The sequence below is a fragment of the Leptinotarsa decemlineata genome, unplaced genomic scaffold, assembly GCF_025532065.1.
Source record: "Leptinotarsa decemlineata unplaced genomic scaffold, Ldec_3_MD MMD2_tig00001064_RagTag_RagTag, whole genome shotgun sequence".
In the NCBI taxonomy this organism is placed as follows: Eukaryota; Metazoa; Arthropoda; class Insecta; order Coleoptera; family Chrysomelidae; genus Leptinotarsa; species Leptinotarsa decemlineata.
This window is the reverse complement of record NW_027412558.1, coordinates 1,863,859-1,885,905: the sequence shown is the minus strand read 5'-3', so window position 1 is coordinate 1,885,905 and position 22,047 is coordinate 1,863,859. Positions and strand designations below refer to the sequence as shown.

At 35.1% G+C, this 22,047-nt stretch overlaps 2 protein-coding genes across 4 annotated transcripts; one reads left to right on the top strand and one right to left on the bottom strand.

Annotated features, from left to right (window-relative positions):
* Positions 1–2,124: 2,124 nt before the first annotated feature.
* Positions 2,125–14,532, bottom strand: LOC111517761 (apolipoprotein D). 2 transcript variants are annotated; one of them, XM_074175522.1, is made up of 4 exons: positions 14,394–14,532; positions 5,867–5,997; positions 3,806–4,008; positions 2,125–2,727 (listed from the first exon to the last, which is right to left on the bottom strand). In XM_074175522.1, the coding sequence occupies exons 1-4, from the start codon at positions 14,424–14,426 to the stop codon at positions 2,561–2,563; spliced, it is 534 nt and encodes a 177-aa protein (XP_074031623.1). In that variant the 5' UTR covers positions 14,427–14,532; the 3' UTR covers positions 2,125–2,560. The 2 variants fall into 2 exon arrangements, with proteins under 2 accessions (XP_074031623.1, XP_023029793.2); XM_023174025.2 differs by lacking the exon at positions 14,394–14,532 and adding an exon at positions 10,624–10,845.
* A 118-nt stretch (positions 14,533–14,650) lies between these two features.
* On the top strand, positions 14,651–20,508 carry LOC111517760 (uncharacterized). 2 transcript variants are annotated; one of them, XM_023174024.2, is made up of 2 exons: positions 14,651–14,794; positions 18,301–20,508. In XM_023174024.2, the coding sequence occupies exon 2, from the start codon at positions 18,306–18,308 to the stop codon at positions 19,707–19,709; it is 1,404 nt and encodes a 467-aa protein (XP_023029792.2). In that variant the 5' UTR covers positions 14,651–14,794; positions 18,301–18,305; the 3' UTR covers positions 19,710–20,508. The 2 variants fall into 2 exon arrangements, with proteins under 2 accessions (XP_023029792.2, XP_074031621.1); XM_074175520.1 differs by having other exon boundaries at positions 14,675–14,791.
* Positions 20,509–22,047: the final 1,539 nt, after the last annotated feature.

Genomic DNA, 22,047 nt, shown 5'->3' with positions numbered 1-22,047 from the left:
AATCAAAGATCAACTGAATGAAAGGGATATTTTCACGAGAGATAACTTTTTGGGAGAAACACTTTCAGGCTTTCACTTATCTTTATACGAAAGGTTATGAGAAACTCAATTTTTTTAAACTGGAGAAGTAAAACGAAAACGATTTTTTTACAAAAATTAAATGATTTGCCATACTTGGAATGTAAATAAATAGTTGTCAGATATACTCCAACTACTTCAATTAGTAATTGACGATCAAACCAATTATAATCAAATATACAAGCTGTTCATGCAATAATAACATTCATTATTATTATTATTATTCCAAGGTGGATCAAAATTCAAAATGGAAGGAGCATAAGGACTCAATTCAATTTAAGAATTGTTATAATCGCTTATTTTTCAATATCAGGTATTTGAGAGGTCCAATTTATAGGAGGCTTAGAAAAAGTTTCTTTTAGCCAAGTTAACAGTAAATGGGGTCTGTTTTTGCTAAGAACAACTCAAATCAAAACAGATTGAATCCAATGAAAATACCAGAAAACACTAATATTTCAAATGAAATACCCAGAAACGAAGTCAACTACTGAAATGAACAATGTTGACTTACTTGTCGAGTTAGTTCAATCAATATACGTACCAAAGGTATGTTTTTTGTTAGAAGATAGATAAATTTCATTTATAATGAACATACAGGTCCAGAGGGGTCAGACCTTCTAGTCAGGAGTTTTTATATGTATTCATAATAGTCAACAGCTTTTTTCTGCATACTGAAACTTCTCAGATATGTACACAGCCAAGGCAAAAGATGTATTTATTTTCTCGGAAACAAGATAGAAACGGGAAAAAGAAAATTTCAAATGAATGTTTTGCGCTACTGCAAAATCATTTCAGAAGAATAATCAAGGCATTGGTATCGAATGTATAACAGCGATTTTGTAAAATCTTTTTATTCTCAAATGAGCTTGACTTGAACTCGGCACTTCATATTTTCACTCCCTCCCACTTAGAAACACCTGAGCAGATCTACCCTGATCACTCTTTAAAAGATCTTTGGTAAGTTGAGAGGAGTTTTTCTATCCAATTATTGAAATATACCGTCTATATTTAACTTATTTTGAAAAGTTCTTAGATTCAAGAAGAGTACCATTCCATAAACGTAAGAATATACAGGTATACCCACCGTTAAAGTCGTCTGTGAGATCGATATAATATTCCTGAAACTAAAATTTTAGGCTCTACGTCACTTGGTTGGAATAAAATCCAAATAAAATGATCTAGTATAAGTATTTGCAAGAAAAACAACTTATGCTGCTAAGTGCAGCCAAAAATGGCCGTTGGCCACCCTGTATATGAACAGTTGATGCTTATGAATTTTAATTTTGATGTCTTCCTTCTCACTCCATGCTTTTGTCAATAACGGTGTTTGGTGAAAGTGATTTGAATTTCGTGCGTGATATAAAAAAGACTACTTTTCAATCTGCTCTAATCTCAAAGCTCTCAAATCAATTCAGCACATTGATCGCTTCTTATACTTATTCAAATTTTAAATATAACTAGTACTGCCATCTACCATGAAATAGCACAATTAAATACTGTTGGATCCACAAACACAAACGTTGTTTTTGAGTACAGAAACCATTCGGCACCGTACGGTCTTTGTATTTAGTCTATATACAAAGGTACGGTCATTGTCTAACTTAGACCCATTGTCTATAGACAATGCTTAGACAATGGTATGGTAATATCTTTGTATATAGACTAACCTCTATATACAAAGGTAATACATTTATTTTATGGATTCAATGGAGCAAATTTGCAATGAAAGTTTAATTTTTGTAAGGTGAATAATCTAACAGATAGGTTGAAATGGGAATCATGCTGGAATATTCATTTTTCGAAGAGCTTCATAATAGGAGAAGAACATATAACTTGGATTTCATTATTCAATGTATGGGATAAGTCCCAATCACTCTTAACGGAAATATTTTCAGTAGATGATTAAAGAGATACAAGATTCTAACTACCATAGTGTATCATAGTCATGGTTTCGGAAATATTGTTTACATCGTCAGAGTTAACAGTTATTCAACAATTATGACTCGTTATTGGATTGTTTTTGTGAAAGTCAGTAGAATGAGTAGATAAAACGACATAAGATTATAATAATCATCCTCAGAAAAATCCTTACATTTTTTCATATATGAATGTAACAAAAAGTAGTATTGAACAGAAAAGGATTAAAGAGAAATTTCTCACAGTAATAAAAGTGTTTTTTTACAGTAGATCTCGAAAATGGTGAGAAATTTGATCTTCCATTAGTAATACTTTTTAATTATTGAGAAATTTGCATATATTATGTTTATTTTGTGAAAAATATTATTTTCATACTATATAAGTTGTATTCGAAAAATAGTTGGTGTTGTGGAAACTAAGTCTGAATATACTTATCAATGAATAAAATACCATAGACCTAAAAGTTGACTTGAAAATTTAGAGAGATGCAGTTTACTTCTAGTTGAGAGTCTATGTATTTTTCGAGATCTACGTTAATTATTCAGCCCTTTCAATAACTAAAATGTTAATACAATATATCATCATTTAAAAAATCTTCAGTGTCAGTACAGTTAGTTGTTTTGGATAAAACAAGTCTTTCAGGGTCAAGTTGCATATTGTTCAATTTTCTGTATAGTTCAGACCTCAGTTCGACGTCTATTTCTCGCTTCCGGCCCCAAATCCAAATTAAATCTGAAATAAAAATGATATTGTATCAATTCGCAATTCAAGAAAATGAGTAAATTCAAACAGGCCCTTCATCAGGACCAGACGCCTTCTTGATATTTAGCTGTTTCAAAATTCACCTTACTATTCGTTGTCGAGAAGTAATTTCCAGCATTAGATGAGTGAGATCTCAATGTTCATCAATTTAATTATATAAAATATTATCAAGGACCAATTTTTTGGCAAAAAACTGAAAATACATTTTATACTGTACAACTGGAATATTCCTTGTTAGTTGAGCACATTACCTGTGTTTTTATTGAAAAGATTATTATAGACAATTTTTTCTGGTATTTCAGGGTTTTTGTGTGCAATCATCATCTACATGAATTTGCTCTGCTCATATCATAACACAATAACAATAGTAATAATGAAAAGAGAAATGAAAATTTCTATGATTTTTACCACTATTATTTGTAACTAACTGTACTGCAGTTTCGTCCTATATGGACATTCTCAAACTTAAACAATAAAATTGTATAAGTGTAATACAAGTGGTAAAAACATAGAAATTTTCATTTCTCTTTTCATTATGATCTCCTACTACGTAGTAACGGCTACATCCATCAATTTATTGGAACAATAGTAATACTTTTATAGAATAATTTGTCTTGTCACAGTGTTGTTAGCCACCTGCTTATCATCCAAAACACCTGAGATCGTGAGTAGAAAACCTCATAGTAGGTACACATATATCAATTGTCAACGTGAACATTAGTAGACTAAAAAAATAAATTGGCTCAGCAAAGCGATACCTACGACCCAGATTGTGCTAGAGTCGCTAGTCGATTTAAGACCACACGGTTCACGAGGAAAGATGAGACCTGCGATAGACTGTGACTTCCCCTCCAGCGACAGTGGCGCACATAACGCAGTTGATTGGGAGAGCATACAAATAAAAATATGTGAAATTTTATATATTTATGGAAACTTCCAAATACTAATTACAGAAAATAGTCATTCATGAATGCCAAGAGTGACTTGTGTACCTCTCCAAATAACATTCAAACAATATCAATGAGATGTGTATTTGAAAAAATATTACCTGAATGAACTACCTGCCAGTTGGAGCAAGAATACACAACAGCGTAGGTGTCATAGTCTGTATCTAGGACTTGGTAGAATCCTGCTCCTGGTAGATATCTATTCACAATTCTGGGAAAGCTGCTGCTGACTTTATATTGGAAAATATTTGGATCTCTTTTGGTAGGAGACGCCACACCCTCGCTGATAGAAAAAGTGCCCGTCCTGAATCATAAAAAATGTATTTAAAATATCAGTTTCAGCTGTTTAAAATGTTTAGTTTGTTGATGATGGGCTTGAAAGTTTTGCCTGTTCGGCGATTTTCTGTTGTTGGATCAAAAAGTTCACACAAAATTTCGTGTGAAAAATGGAAGTAAGTGCTCAAAAACTTTAAAAATGTTGACAGTGGCGTACGGTTATTGTACCCTGAGTAAGAAAATATGAAGGACGACGCTCGCCCTGGACGCTCCAGCACATCTGGATGATGAAAATGTTGAGAAAGTGAAGAAAATTGTTATGGGGAATCGTCGAATAACTGTAGTGAAGCTGCTGAGGATATCGGCAGTTTTGAAGGAAGTGACGAAAAATGAATACATTTCGAAATAAGTACAATAGATACAATAGATAAATAAAATACGATCAATACAATTGATGAATAGATACAATAAATACATTTCAAATGAAGCAAAATAAATACTTTTTATAATGGGTGACTTTTTAAGAGGTATAGGATTTGATTTTCAAAATAACACAAAAAATTTGAAAAAATTGATGAAATCTTTCTTGGAACCGATAGAACGATCAATATAATTTAATGTTTGAAGATGATTTTATGCAAATGTTATCCTAGGCTCCGCTTCAGATGGCCCATGCCCAAGGTCCAATTTTGGCACACGCTCTCTAACATATCGACCGGTATTTCACGTATAAATTCTTCAATATTGGCTTCCAGGGCGCCAGTCGTTGCTGGTTATCTTTGTAGACATGAGCCTCAACATGGCCCACAAGAAATAATCCAAAGGCGTTAAATCACACGGTCTAGGCGGCCAATTGACGGGCTCCAAACGTGAGATAAACTGTTCACCGGAGGCGAGTATTAATTAGGCCATTGTTTCGCGTGCCGTGTGGATGTGGCACCGTCTTGTTGCAACCACATGTCAGGCATGTCCACTTCTTCCATTTTGGGCAACAAAAAGTCGTCATCCTCACACGGTAGCTCTCGCCATTCACAGTAACGTTCCGGCCATTGTCGTCTTTGAAGAAGTACGGCCCGATGATGGCACCGACCCATAATCCACACCAAACAGTGACTTTTTTGGGATGCATCGGTTGCTCTTGCAATGCTTGTGACTGGTCTTCACTCCAGATGCGGCAATTTTGCTTGTTAACGTATCAATTCAACCAGAAATGAGCCTCGTCGATGAACACAATTTTTCGATAAAAATGTGGATCTTCCTCCAACTTTGCCAGCGCCCATTCACCAAATGTTAGACATTGTGGCTTCAATTCTTGCACCAGCTGTATCATATAAAGTTTCACACCCAAATCCTTTCGCAAAATTTTCCACGTAGTGGAGTAACAAAGGCCCAATTGCTGCGAACGGCGTCGAATCGACATTTTACGGTCATCACGAACACTGGCGGATACAGCCGCAATATTTCCTTCGGTCCACACTCTACGTATGCGTGTTGGTGGTTTAAAGTCCAATAATGTAAACTGGGCCGAAATTTAGTCACACGTTTCCGAATAGCTCCCTCAGTAGGCCGACAAAACTGCCCATAAATTGGAAGAAGTGCACGATGCACTTTCTTCACCGAGCATGGATTTTGATAATAAAATTCAATAATTTACAAGCGTTGTTCATTCGTAAGTTGATTCATGGTTAAATTATAGACCAAACTGAACAAGGTTGACAATGACACAAGACACGATTCACGCGTGATCTGTCAAAAACAGTGTTGCCAAAAACATACCAGCAAAAAATCACTCATTAGTTTTTACTGATAAAAATCTAGTTTTGAAAAGTAATCCAATCATATAATTTTCCAGTTATCCAAACTTTTATAAACAATATGCCACTCACCAAGTACTTTTTGTGTTGACCACTATACCTAGCCGATCTTTTGACAGTTCTGATATATCTACAGTCACACAGCTACGAATCAGTTCCATGAGATAAAATGTTCTTTCAATTTCATGCCAATGTCCTGAAAACTGAAAAATATAATGCCTGTTACTGAAACATTAGAGCCACAATAAACCCTTGCGGGTTGCGGGTGAGGGTCGAATAGACCCACTCACTTTGGACATAACCTACTGAAAGGTAGGTTAGGTTAAAAAGAGGTTTCATTCTGAACACTATTGAAATCTTTATCGATATACAAAAATTAAATTTATATAAAAAATTTTTGTCTGTCTATATATCTTCCCTTCCAAATATTCTGCCCACGATATCAGAAAAATTATAATACTTATAATGGTGAACATCACACAGCCATAGCAAGGGAAAAAATTAATCCAGTAGCTTGTCGTATTTAATAAGTTTCCCTACCAATGAAAAGAACTGAAAAATTAACAGATTCTGAGATTAAAATCTGCCTTCGTCTTCAGTTAGTGCAAAGTGACGAAACTAAATACTTATTCAATTCAATATTTAGGGATATCTTTCAAAAGAAAAGAAGGCACCGATTTGATAAAGTAAGTTTGTTGCGGTTTAAATTTCTATTTATTAAAAAAAAATGAAAAGAAATTTTTTTTTTATGACTGATGAAAATATATTTCTGTATAAGTATCATTTTCATGTCCCAAATCTTCTCACTGAGTTCTATAAAGGAAGTCAAGATATTTTTGATTAATAGTACGGAAAATATCGATGAAAAATCAGCCACTATTGATAATAGTACATAGTTGTGAAACAGTTTATACGTACAATATTAAATCAATAGTAGATCATAGTATAAACAATAGAATATTAACAAGCAAACAATCGTGATGTCAAGCAGCCAGATCAGTTTGAAAATATTCATCAAGTGAATGTTGGAAGTTTATTGAATATTTTTATAGACATTAGATGAGGTCCGTTTGATACAGATGTTAATTTGCATACAGGAACTATCAGATTATAATTTTGCCTGAGAGTATAACCAGCAGCTATGCGGATAGTATCCCTTTGCTGAAACTCATGGTAATGATTCTTAATGTAAGTGACACAATTCAAAATATACATGGATATCACAGTTGAAATTTGTAACTCACTAAATAACTGCTCACAAGAATCACCATATTTTTTAAAACACATGGTTCTTAGTATCTTTTTTTTTTGAGCAATCAACAGATCATTTAATTTGCTGCTGTTACCGTAGCAGACTAAGCAATAATTTAGACTTGAGTGAACATAGGCATAGTAGTAACTTAATAAAATATTTATAGGGACAGAATTTCTGAGATTCCAAATGACGAAACAATGCTTGGATAATTTTATAGAAATAGAGTCAATATGATCAATCCAGGATAATTGGGAATCAATGTTCAACCCTAAGAATTTGACTGATTTTTTCTGCACAATAGATTTAGTATTAGCTCTAACTAATATACTGCAGTCCATTTCTCTAAGCGAGAAAACAATGGTATCAGATTTATTGCTATTTAGTACGAGGCCGTTTCTGGCGCAATAATTAAGCATGTTAGCAACTGCAATATCAGCCTGGTCAGATAACCCTTCACAAGAAGAAGAACTCAATAAGAAGGACGTATCATCAGCAAACTGTACAGTACAATGTTGTTGATTGAATTTAGAGATGTGGTTGACGAATAAGAGAAAGATAATAGGACCCAGGACACTACCTTGGGAAACACCTGTTAATTGTTACGATTTTCAGAATGATATATTCCAGATTTGAGCCTAACCTCAACAGATTGTGATCTGCCAGTCAGATAAGTCTTAATCCATTTTAGACTTTGGCGGCGAATTCCAGTATCATAAAGTTTATCGAGGGGAAGTTGATGGTTGATGGTATCAAATGCACGTGACAAATCAAATAAAATACTGATCGATTTTTCGCCATTTTCAAATTTGGATAAAACATGATTGAACAGAGAAAGAATAGCTTCTTGGCTGGATAAACCAGATTGGAATCCATATTGGCTCTTTGCGAGTAGGTTATACTTTTTACAGAAGGATACAAGTCTGAGGATTTTTCGAAAATTTTTGAAAATGAAGACAGCAATGCAATACCTTTGTAGTTGGAGATTAAGTGGTTATCACTTTTCTTGTGAACAGGAACAACAATAGCATGTTTAAGACACGAGGGAAATGAACCCTCAAGGAAAGAGAGATTAATCATAATGTCATTCGCGTGGAGTTTTTGAAAATCTATCCAAAATATGATATTGATACATTCTACGAAAAGTACTTTTATCTTTTCAGTAGTCTAATCCCGGAATTTTGATAGATCTGCCTATTTCTTCAGCCAAATTTACCATTTCTCTGATTAGTCTGTAATGTTGAAACGTAAATCACTACGAAAATCAGAAAATAAGTCGCAAATCACCATGTCATTTGAAAAAACTAACAGATTTTAAACTCCTCAGAAGATTTCACAGGGATTTTTGTGCTATTGTCATCAAAACATTTTGTACAACGTGCAGCTACAAAAACACCAAATCAAGCACATGTCGATGAAAAAACATAAAACATAGGAGGAAATTGAGAGTAACTTGCTTTCAGAATTACTGGTGAGTTGGTACATTTACATTCTCATCGTAGCCAACGCATCCATTGAAATGAATGAATGTAAAGAATGTAATAAAAGCCCAATCAGGAAATTTCATCGTAGTATTTTCTTCAATGCAGTATTTCCAATTATACATAACCTGAGACCACATTTGCCTAAAATGGAAATTTGTAATTTGCATTCAATGCTTTCGTACTCGAATGCATTAAAATACACGCCTTTTTTGTTATTTTGACCCACAGTGTCATTCTATGGAGACGCACTAAATATAAAAGTTTGTTCCCCTAACATCTCCCCATCCACAAGCAATCCAGTCCATTGCACCCGGAAAATGAAAGAGAAATTAATAACACGAGCTGCAGGGTCAGAAAGAAAAGAAGTATCTATGAACATATGGACATATTTCCAGAGTTGCTGCGTTTCTGAGATACAGGGCGTTGAATTAAAAAAAATAATGTTTTCTTGGTGTCATCGGCATCGACTACATTAGCCTCGTGTCCTGGGTAGGCAATGTTAATAACTTCCCGAGCCACCTAGGGAGCATCATGACTATTCACTTTATTTACAAGATATCATAGATATCCTTACACCGATTTGGTTGAAAGTTGCTACAGTTATTGGAAGTTATAAGGCGCTTATTTAGCCCGAACAAGATTGAAATTATTAGATCCAGTGAAGGCTCAGTGGGCCCCCCACAGACAAAAATATTGAGAAAAAAAAGAACCCCACTGACTTTTATGGTAGATTTTTATTTTTTTTAGAATGGGCAATTAAAAATACAACTTCTTCGTCGGTTGTGTTTTCTTCATACCAAACTCCGTTTACGGGAAAAAAAACTCCTAAAAACGATCCATGAACAACATTAAATAATAACCAAAAGTAAAGAAACAATCCCGACCTTATAGTAAATGAGCAAAATGTCCACCTTCTGAAAAAATACACAACCGCAATCGATTTGCCATTGATTGTCAATTATTCGATTCCCCAAGTCATCCACATCTAGTAAAGGCATTTTGAGAACAAGAGCCTTCAGATGACCCCATGAATAGAAATCTAAAGGATTCATATCAGGACTGTGAGCTGGCCAAATCTGCACGTCCAATCCAGCGACTAGGGTAGGAGATGTCGAGATGCTGACGTGCAAGAACACTAAAATGAGCTGGAGCTCCGTCGTGCATAAACCACATGCTGCCTCTCACGAGTACCGGCACTTCTAACAAAATGAGTAAATGATCTCACAAAAAGTCCGTGTAGGATTCACCTGTTAACTTTGTTGGTAGAAAAAATGGGCCAATCAGGTATAGTCACCAATTATTCCTACCCAAACGTTCAGCTTTCTCTAATAACGCGGAGATTTTCGTCGGCCAAAAATGGGCCGACGAATAGCATAATAGCATCTCGTGAAAAATTTGCTTCGTTCGTGAGAAAAATATTTGGTAAAAAATTATTATTGGTTGCCATCGTATGAATGAACGGCCTAGAAAACATTTTTCTTGGATGAAAATCCCGAGGCAGTAGAGCTTGAACCCGCTGTATGTGATATGGGTAGGTATAGGAGGTTTCTTTTTAGAACTGTCTATACGGTTTTTGGGCCGTCTTCAAGCTGCAGTGCAATCTTTCTGGTACTATTTGAATGATCTTTTTGTATCGCATCTGTTCAGGCGTTGCTACACTTTTTGGTCCTCCACCACCTGCATTTTTATTAAAAACTCCCAGTTTTACATAATCTTGCATGTAGTGTTTAAAAAGTTTTTTCTTAAAACTACCTAACGAATCACCTTCTGAAATTTCGTACCGTAGTTACCAAACACCCTGTATATTTTCCAAAGTTAGTTGAAACCGTTCAAGATGTTTCGTCGGTATTACCTCATTTGTGATAGAAAATGAAAATAATTTTTGACGATAATCTATGTAGCGTTGGTTTGGCAATTCAAAGTCATAAAAGAGAGTTAACAATAGCTTAACCATACACTTCCCAAATTTTGAAACGATATTATACCAGATGTTTGCATTTCCAAAATCCATACTGCAGTTATCATCATCATTACTCCACACAATTTCATAACCTCAAACCCCGGAAACCGTTAGCGAATGAAACTTTACTCACTTTTGTTAAATTCAATTTGTCCATGCTCTTGACTTTGGGACAAGGCCCTAAACCAGTTGCCGACGTCCATTCCAAGCAGATTAAAAATATTACAACAAATACTTTACAATGTTCCTCCAACCACAACATTTTACTATTAAAATCGATCGGTCCGGATATTTACATTTTACCAATAATTTGCTGTATTCATTAGCGGGTATTGTTCGAGAATGAATTTGATACCTTTCGTGCAGTTGTTTATGGGATTGAAATTGTTTTATAAAAGGTCATGACTTGTTTTTTGCGAATCTTATATATTACCCTTCGTTATTACGTTGGTAGTTTCATTCAGGTCTAATGGAACTGATTAATCCAGCTAATCAGTTAAAAAAAACTGTTTAAATATGTTTTTCCACTGTCACACCTCTACGAACGACAACTGCCAAAGGTGAAACTTGTACGAGCTAAAGACTAACAAAGCCTTACCTCTTAACGTGTGATTCCAAGCATTCATTCATTTAATCCAGATTCATTCATCTAATACTCCAACTTTATTCATAGGAACATTAAATTCTCAAAAGAACTAGAAACGATTTTTAATTTTTTTCAAAAGTAAAATAGAAACAACAATAAAAATTAATTGGCGCTCCGGGCGACTTCATTGATTCCAGTGGCGCATTTGCTTTTTCAGCTGCAGGAAAACCCGGAAAAACCTGCAGCACCACATCATCTAAAGATCTTGATCTAATGTCCTCTCTCTTATAAAACAAAATGTAGGGTGTCTCCAGAGGCTCCAATAAATTCAATGCATCGCCAGAACACTTCGTGATACGACTATCGTCAAACTTAAACCAGTCCGTTTCTTCTTTAACCAAGGCGTAATAATGACCAAATTCAACGCCAGAACCACAGTGAACAATGACTGCATGAATATTATAATAGTGGTCTGCTAGGTTGAAATGTTTATCTATTTCGAACCCTCCAAAGAGTTTCTTGCTTCCGTTAGAGGTTGAGTCTTGTTTGAAAATCATCAATGTTATTATTAGATTGACTGGTGCCTCAGCTGTACTTGTTTCCTTATAACAGTCAGTTAGTTTGGCGCATGTTTAGAAACTATTTAGACCTCACAATTACAAAAATTAATAATAAACACAATTTACCATAAACCAACTTTTTGAAAAGTTATTTTGATTTCATTAACTGATCTTTATGTACTTTTTTCGCTGATTTGAAAAATGACATTTATTTTTATCTATCACGTAAGGTTTGCCTACAAAATAAGGATGAAATAATTGAAATGTCACTCAGTTTGGATTCCAGAGTAGAAAAAACACTCATGATGCCATTTTTTCATTATTGTACAGTCTATATAACAAATTAAATGATGGAGAGATTGCAGCTGCTGTGTTCTGTGACATATCGAAAGCGTTTGACTGTGTTAATCATGATACACTGCTTCGGAAATTACAATAGTATGGTATGAGAGCGTAGTCAAATTTTTAAAACGACTAATTATTCTGAGGAAGGAAATATAAACTGTGGAGTTCCACAAGGCTCAGTCCTAGGTCCACTATTATTTCTTTTGTATATAAATGATCTGACATCTATTGATATTAAAGAAGAGTTCACACTATTCGCTGACGACACTACAATTTTATGGCATTATCAAAATCCCTCTGAACTTGAAACAGTAATAAATCATGATATTAGCAATATAAAAAGATGGTGTGACGCAAATCTTCTCAGTTTTAATATCTCTAAAAACGAAGGTACTTTGCTTCAACTGTTCCATCAGCAATTTACAAATTGACAACATCTTTGTTGAGAATAAACCATCAACCAAATTTCTGGCGGGGAATCATCGTACATTCGCGCGCTACGTCACCATTGATTTGTGGTTACCAGTGGCGGCAGGCGTTATTTTCTTTTGGGCATAATTCACAACAATAGCATCTTCAAGACACTCACATGTATAACGGAAAAACATCAGATAAAATATAAATACTACTAAATAAACAAAATATTCACGTAGCATATAAGACTGGGAACCCCTTGGGTAGACAACAGGTAGACACAGGTAGATGAGGATAACAGATCATGAGTCCTTCACAAATTGAAACCGGTCTGCAAGTGTGTTCCAATAATTGAAAATCAAGTAGTTGTTTTCTTATAGGTGTCAGTCCATCAACCTGCACTGTAGGTAACTTGAAACTTGCCTGAACGAATTGTTCTTTTAGACAATTTGAGATCAGGAATCTACTACAAAACTTCAAGAAATTTTAAAACGAGAATCTACGAACAAAAAAGAAGTTATGGACTTACCCCTTTTGCCCCTATGTGCCTATATGGCGATAATGTATTAAACATGTTATAAAAGAAGAGGAAAACATGTGGAAATTAGACCATTCAGTTGAGGAAATTGTAGAACCTTTAATCGGGACATTCGACGATGATTTATTGGATTGGTCTGATGATAACACCATAATTTTTGCTCAAACCTGATATTTTCCGAAATGAACATACCTATTTATTATTAAAAATAAACATTTATTATTAAACATAGTTATTATCTTCAACAAGCATTTTTGACTCACGCCACTGCAGGTAATAAATTGACAGGAACGATAATAAAATCTTTGCGATTTGCATTTATAATGAGCGTTTATTACTATTATTAGAAAACGAAGTAAAGGAATAATAATATGCTTCATTGCTCAAAGAACCTCAGGTCTTATTGATAAAGCTGCAAATATTATTCAGTCATAATGAAAACAGAAATGAAAATTTCTATGTTACTTACTAACGAATTTATTGTATAAGTTTGAAAATGTCCGTCTAGGACGAAACTGCAGTAACGTTAGTTACAAATAAAAGTGGTAAAAAACATAGAAATTTTCATTTCTCTTTCCATTATGATTTCCTACCACGTAGTAACGGCTACATCCATCAATTTATTCTTCAGTCACCTAACAACTAGGATATATACATAGATATATAGTACAAATCATATTTAAAATAGCACAAATACAGAGTAAAGATGTGTCTGCACAAGAATACACATACATTTAACAATTTTATCCAGCACATACAAAACATGCGAATACTGAAGAGAGATATATTAAAGAAACAATACCAGAAAAGTTTGAAATATTAAAAATTCGGAAATTCAGTATTAAAAATACAGATGATAAAATTAGTTAGAAAAAAACTATCCCCATAGAACTCTTCTAAACTATAATAGTGTCCATCGTATAATAAATCTTCAATTGACTTCCGAAATTTACAGTTATCCTCTAAAATCTCCAGGTAAATGATTAAACATCTTAAGATCATTATAATATAAGAAGTATTTGACTAAAGTAAAAGCTGGTACGGGTAAATAACACAGGTCATTAGCTTGACGAAAGGGCATACTCGCTAAAGGGAGTAGTCGCTAAATATCAATTTATGTTTGTTAATCACAGACTGTTTCTAAAATTAAAATTCCAAAAACTGTCAAAATGTTATAGTTCAAACGAAAGAACCTCGAATAACTCCCGGGAGTCTCTAGGAGATTTAGTTGAGCAGGCGAGGATCTTATCTTTTCACGCGCGACCTCAATTACTTCAAATAATCACATATTCACAATAATCAGAACTGTGAGCCACCCTGTATACTTGCCAAAGTTTCTTGGCTTCTCCTTTTACAGTTTCACAAACAATAATTCAACCGCTGATTTGCAAACCCTTTCGAAATATCCGTTTCATTTCCTTACTTGGGCAGTTACTTCCTACATTCTCGATTTTAGCTACCTTTCTAGTGCAAAACCTCAACATCCGGCACATCGTAATCCAATATCGAATTCACAGTCGCAGTTCCAGGCCCACGGCCCAGCAGATAATGCTCCTCATTTCAATTTCCCATGCAAGAACCTGACCTTGGATGAATAATGATCTTACAGCCACGCTGAAGTAAACGGCAAACACTATTAAAAAGGTAAATGATCGACGAACTCACATTGTTTCGAGAAACCTGAGTTTCATCATAGTTATAGACAGTTCGCTGTCTGTTTAAAAGGAATAATAAACAGTATACTGGCATTTACAAAGTGGACTGAGACGCAGTAGTGTGAATCCAAGAACAATGTAGTTTTGTGCGGAAATGTAGAGATCAAGGTGACCCGGTGTTACAGTTGGGAAAGAAAGTTCTTGTCGTAAGTAGTTTAATACAACTTTTTATAATTTCATTCATATCAATAACGTTAAATCTACATACAGTTTTGCTGCTATTGCCATTTATATTGTTTTGGCGTACTTTAAAATTATCTGGTTTATGTTAAGTACAGAAAACACATAACGCCGTCCTATGTATTCGTGGTTGCATATGCTCAGTAAGATTGCGCTAAGCCCATGCAACGTTGCCTATGTGTGTGAAATTTCTACTATACCCAGAAAAGCTATAATCGATATTAACTTATTCATTTTCGTCAATAAAAAAGAGTGTATAGGAGTTTGGTTAAATTTTTTTATTCTGGTACGGAAAGAGTATTCCATAAACCTTGTTTTTTCAATAATAACTTCTAAATGATGCATTTCTGGGAAAATCCCATTCAAAATACATTCAAATAGATGAAATTCTGCATTGAACTGCTGCATTTGTGCAAAAAAATACTCAAGGTATCATAGCTCTTATTTTTTTAGATAATTTAGAAACTCGGTGGCAATTAAAAGTCTGTGATGATTAAAGAAAATATATACTTTCTGGTGCTTGCAAAATTAAGAAAGTATTCACAAGATATTCATGGTTGTTTTTATGTTTATGGCACTTTCTAAATGTTATATATTATTATATTTATTTATATCAAATAAAAAGATAAATTTAATACATACTTTGGTGAGAAATAATATTTTTGTTAATGAAGAAAAGAGAAATGAAACTTTCTATATTTGTTACCACTGCAGTAACGTTAGTTACAAGTAAAAGTGGTTTCATTTCTCTTTTCTTCATTATGATTTCCTACCACGTAGTAACGGCTACATACATCAATTTATAAGAATATTTTTGTTGATTAGGATTCATTATATCAATTCTCAAGACTATGCCAAAAAAATCTATGTGAACAAATTGTCGTATTCAACAAAGATAAAAGTTGTTCAATTTTAACCAGCAACTCAATTTGTTAATTATCGTTTATCGCTGAAAACTAGTTGATACAAGAATTCAATATTTCGACAACCGAAAGGGGGAGAGGGGTTAATGAAAACGTAGGAAAAAACTTTCCTTCCGAAGTTCAGAAGTTCTCTAAAAGTGAGAGTTCACTTTATTTTCAGTTTTTCATTATATTCAATACCTTGTAGTCTACAACTCTTTGTATTTTTGCTAATGTCTGGTATTTTTCATGAGGTTTCTCAACTATTTTCAGCTTGTGTTTCAGTTTGTTAAACTTTTACATCGTTGTTATCAATAATGTTTTGCTATTGTTGGGTTTATCACATGTGACAGTATCAGAAATTTGATATATTTTTAGCTAAGTACCTACTCAGATTGAAACATGTTCTACATTCCTGTGAGGATGATCTGTGTAGAAGTCGGTTTGAAATCTATTTTTTCGTTAACCAGCTGCCGCACCCCTACGAACGACAACCCTCAGAAGTCGAAACTTGTGCGAGCTAAGGATTAACGAGTTTATATTCTGAAAAATTTCAATATTAATGGAGTTTTTTCCCAACACCAAATCGTTATTTTTACACCTCGACACGTGTTTCGATCACCAAGTGATCATCTTCAAGAGGAAGATAAAACTAGAAACTACACAAAAATAAAGCTATTTATGCTATTCAGGTACATCATACAGGTAGATAATCAGTAATACCACCCATAAAAGTGTACCACCCTAAATTAATTTTACAATTGGCCTTTCTATTATTTTACAATATGTCCTTATGTATGTTTAAATGTTACAGCTATATATAGAACAATTTTCAGCTATATAAAATTAGTTTCACAATATTGCCTATCTAAATATATTTACAATGTGTCTTTTTGTAGTAATCAGTAAACCCAACAATATTATTTCAACAAGCTATATAGTATGCTATTTGGTATTGGTCCGTTATCGTTATTCATAATATTATTATGTTTACTTATTTCTACACTCTCATAGGCATCTAGTTGCCTGTTGTTGTTAACTTGTCTTACTAATCTTAAAGAACTGAAGTCTATGGAATGGTTTTGTTGCAAAATATGATGGGCGACTGCTGATTTTTCAGGTCTTCCATATTTTAAGTGTGCTATGTGTTCCTTATATCTCACTTTAATAGATCTTTTTGTCTGTCTATAAGGTCCAAAGGTAACAAAGTAGTAATTCTGGATAAATCGGACTACTACGAAAGGGTCAATACTCTCATTACTAACGGACCGTATGCGAAATTGTCCAGGAACCCGTTACCAAAGATGATTGCAGAAGTAAAAGACGTCCTAAAGAAATGCGACAACATACTTACCCCTCAACTGAAACGAAAGTTACAAGTTTCCAACCCAACGGTGTCGAAACTATATTGCCTCCCAAAAATCCATAAACCGGGAAAATCAATGCGCCCCATCGTGTCAGCTATTGGAGCTCCTACCTACCAAATAGCCAACCTACCAAGGAATTTGAAACCTTGTCTATTGCGGAACCAGGTTTTAGTATAAAAAACTCTTTAGAGTTCGTACAACATACAAAAAACGTGGTTCTGCAAGAAGGTGAAATTTTGGTTTCTTTTGATGTTAGTTCCTTATTTCCTAGCGTCCCAATTCCACAGACCTTGCAATACCTCAGAGAATTACTAGAGAAAAATAATTTCAATAACAACAAAATCGATGAATTCGTTTCTCTTACCGATTTGTGTATGAAACAAAATCGTTTCCAGGTAGAAGGTTGCTTTTATGAACAACAGGAAGGAACGGCCATGGGAAATCCCTTGTCCCCCTACCTGGCAGACCTGTTCATGAGCAGATTCGAAATGGAAACTAAAGAAAAGTCAAAGTATTTTCCTAGGAATTGGCTAAGGTATGTGGATGATATTTTCGCGGTATTCGATACCAAAAAATCGAATATCGACGACTTTATTTCCTTTTTAAATAATAGATGTCCATCAATAAAATTCACGTATGAATTAGGAAATAAGGGACAACTACCATTTCTTGACGTTTTGGTAATGAGGAGCAAAGATGGAGGGTTAGAATACGATATATTTAGAAAAGAAACAAGCACGTACAGGTATATTCCTCACAGTTCACATCACTGTGGACAGCACAAACGTGCTGGGTTGAATTTTTTGGTGCATTGTCTTTTGACTTTCCCTCTAACATATGATAGGTTCGCAAAAGAAAAACGTACAATACACTTGTATGGGTGGTATTACTGATTACCTACCTGCATGATGTACCTGAATAGCATAAATAGCTTTATTTTTGAGTAGTTTCTAGTTTTATCTTCCTCTTGAAGATGATCACTTGGTGATCGAAACACGTGTCGAGGGGTAAAAATAACGATTTGGTGTTGGGAAAAAACTCCAGTAATATTCATTACTACACTAAAGGTTCCAAACAGTAGGTACATCATATGAAAGATTTCAGACCATGGAAATTTTGCCTAAAGAAAACTAATGATGGAATATCATTTTACTTCCAATTTTTATATTCGACTCTTTCAAAATGAAGTTTTTCTATTTCTAGTTACAATGGCAAGATGGATCCTACTAGTGGCAACTCTGACACTCCTCGAAGTCCAAACAAACTTTGAAGCCAAGCAGATCTGCAAATTTCACCTCAGCGTCCTACAAGGACAACAAATGACTTGCAGCAACGCCAATTCGAACTTCTTTCACAACTTCGACATTCCTCTAAACAGAACACACTGGGTGAAATGCAGCAACTGCACTCTGGACGTATTGGATGAGAGCACTTTCACTTTCCCCAAAAGAAACAACATCAAGATTTTGGATTTGTCTGGGGCAAGCATCAAGGTTTTGAGAAAATTCGCCTTCAGGAAGTTCCTTCTCTTGAAGTTCCTGAACCTTCACAACAACAGCATACAGACGGTAGAAAGCATGTGCTTTGACGGAATCAAAATGCTGACCCAGCTCGACTTGAGCAGGAACTATCTGAAAATACTGATGAACAATCTTTTTTTGGGGTTGGAAAATCTCGATATCCTAAGCTTGAATCACAACAAGGTAGTTTTCATCAACTCCGAAGCTTTCAACGGGCTCAACAACTTGAAATATTTGTATCTGAGTCACAATAGTTTGAGCAAGTTGGAGGAAAACATATTTAAGCCTCTGAAGAACTTGAAAATTCTCTACCTGGAAAACAACAAAATTGCCAGCATTCATCCCAAAGCCTTCACGGACTTGAGGAGCTTGAGCTTTCTTTACATGAACAACAACAGTATTAACTACTTGGTACAATATAACTTTAAGTCGCTTGCTAGTCTTGTAGATCTGCAATTAAGGTATAATAATCTGACAGAGATTCAAACCAGTTCCTTCAATGGTCTGGGGAGTCTCAAATCTCTACATTTAAGCAACAATAATTTGGTCCAGATTAAACCATACGGTCTCATAGGATTGGACAGTCTCGAGATCCTAGATTTAGTTAGCAATAAGTTTGAATACGTCAACTATTTCAATTACTTCAGCCACATTCCTAACTTACGATATCTCTGGCTGAACAGAAACGAGATTAGGAATCTCACAGTTACCTTCAAGTACGAAGTACAAAATTCTCTTACTGTTTTGGATCTCAGTAATAACAACTTAAGTAGCTTTAGCTTTCGAACGCTTCACGAAAACTTACCGGGTGTCAAAGAAATTTTTACCTACGGAAATCCTTGGAAATGCGAATTCTTCGCAGAAATGGAAAAGTATTTCCAGAAAGTAAATGTGTCTGTATGCAATAGCATTAATTGCAATGCTGACTCTGCCCAGGAGTTCCTCAGAAATTCTTGTGGTCGAACTACTGAAGTGACTGAATCTGATATCAACTATTTGTCAACTGATTTTTCGACGGACTGTACAGAACAAATTAAATCTAGTATATTTTTAGTAGGTTTAGTTTCAGTTACGATATTCTTCTGCCATTGAAAAGTAATTCCTGTTTTGCAGCTTTCTATTTCTCAAGCAGGCATAATTAATAATGCTTACCAGTAAAACTATAAAGACTGAATTCAATTTCCTGTGGAAATAACTTATTTAGAATCGAACAAAAATTTATTAAGATAAGGAAATAGTCAAGATGAGAAAATAGTATACATACACATAGCACTAAATGACCCGTTTAAATTCTTCGCTTTGTCAAATACATAATTCCAACTAATTTGGGATGTACTCGTTCTATTAGCAGCTTAGCAAGCAAAATATTCCACTAGGCTCAAATGTAATTCAGGCTGGTTTATACTACTTTTAGTTGCACAAACTGGCAACACTGTATTCTTGCCATCAGCAGGATTTGACATTTGACAGTAATTTTTACAGTTTGTCGAAATTATCTAGGTATAAGGTTTTTCAGTCAAATATAATTTAAAGATTTTCTCCTGAAGAGTTTTCGGAAACTATATAAAAAAAATGTTACCTACTCTGACAGAAAATGCTGATTTTCTTCAAACAATACGTCGCTTAACTCTGTCCCAAATATTAGAAGTTTAAATTTGTACTGCGTTGCATCGTATTCAGACTGAGGTAGAAAGCTGTAGAATATGGAAAATAAAAATATTGCACTGAGGTACAAAGAAGTCTTGCCAGATTTGGAAATGCACTACTTATAGAAAAGTTCCTTTTGTTGAATATAGATTGATTTTTTAGATTTAGGAATGTTATCTACCTCAATGATTTTGGTTGTTTTTGTTATTTTTGCTTCCTAATAAAGAATACCTAGAAAGACTTATTATTTCCTCCACTCTTTCATTCAGACAAGTTATTATTCTATATAACCCAAACAAACTTACGTAACATTTGGTGTCGGAAGTGAAATAATTGACTGAAAATTCTCTGTCATATGGTGAAAACAATGAGTGTCGATTACGACGAACTTAAGAAAATGTGAATATTGTGGAAAAACAAGAAAGAAACAGAGAAGAATATCGTAAATTACTGGTAAATATTCAGGAGCAACAAGAAAAATACAATCAGATGTACATTCTTTACTTGAAGATTTCAAAACTTCTCATGAAACAACGGAGGGATTAAAAAAACTAGTCGATGAGAAGCTTGATACGGTTGAAAGAAATTCTAAGTAGGAGCTTGAAGGAGTCGAAAAAAATTTGAAGAAGAACTTGAAAAAAAGCTTGCAGTAGTCGATAAAAAGTTTGAAGAGGTTTTTCGGGAACTTCGAAAAGAATCGCCGGACTCGAAAAGGGTTACTGAGGATGCCCAGTTAACAGAAAAAGAACTTTCCATCAGACTTGATAAGGTAGCGCGCAGAGACTCCTTTATGGACAGCTCTGATAGAGAGATAAGCTCCCCTACCTCCCGCCGCGCCGCTTCGGGTTCCCTCTGACCCGGAGGGTAGCAACCTGTAAGGATCAGACAATTTGAGGAATCACCTGACCACGGTGTGGTACGGTCGTCAATAGCCTCTGAGGGTGACACTACCGTCCGGATGAGGCAAGACATCATCGTAGCGCAGAAGGAGGATCCCGTCTTGAAAACTGTACGAGAATGGATTGCCAAAGGAGCGAGACCGGAATGGCAACAGATTTCCAAGCACGGCCAGCAGGAGAAGGGTTACTGGCCTCAATGGGACTCCATGAGCATTCGAGATGACCTACTCACTCGGAGATGGGAAAGCCCGGATGGAAGAACCCACAGATTCCAGACGATCCTTCCTGAGAGGTGTATCCCGAGTATTCTTGAACAGCTCCACGATGGTAGCACTGGGGGGCATTTCGTAGTAAATAGAACTCTAGCGGGAATGCGTGAGAGGTACTATTGGGTTAATTGCCATCGAGACGTGGAAGAGTGGTGCAAGCGCTGTGACCTGTGCTCTTCGAGATAGAGTCCGAAGACAAGGCAGAGAGGACGTTGAAGCGGTACCTCAGTGAGTGTCCTTTCAACAGAATCGCAGTCGATATTTTGGGACCATTCCCTATGACCACATCCGGTAACAAGTACCTTATGGTTGTGATCGATTACTTTTCCAAATGGCCTGAAGTAGTAGCCTTACCCAACCAAGAGGCGAAAACGGTAGCAGAAGCCCTGTTACAGAACGTAATTGCCAAACACGGAGTACCCCAAGAACTACATTCGAATCGGGGCCGCAATTTCGAATCGGATTTATGGAAGGAAATGATGACTGTGTTGGGAATAAAGAAGACAAGAACCACTGCTCTTTACCCACAATCCGATGGAATGATCGAAATGCATAATCGCACCATCAATAACTACTTCTCGATGTTTGTCTCCGAAAACCAAAGAAACTGGGATA

Bases quoted from the DNA above. Each gene is read 5' to 3' on its own strand.
- LOC111517761 (XM_023174025.2), bottom strand. From the start codon at position 10,752: ATGTTGTGGTTGGAGGAACATTGTAAAGTATTTGTTGTAATATTTTTA. The intron at 5,998-10,623 runs GTGAGTAAAGTT...TATATTTTTCAG, and splicing joins ACAAATTGAATTTAACAAAA to TTTTCAGGACATTGGCATGA. The intron at 4,009-5,866 runs GTGAGTGGCATA...TTTATGATTCAG, and splicing joins GTCAACACAAAAAGTACTTG to GACGGGCACTTTTTCTATCA.
- LOC111517760 (XM_023174024.2), top strand. From the start codon at position 18,306: ATGGCAAGATGGATCCTACTAGTGGCAACTCTGACACTCCTCGAAGTC.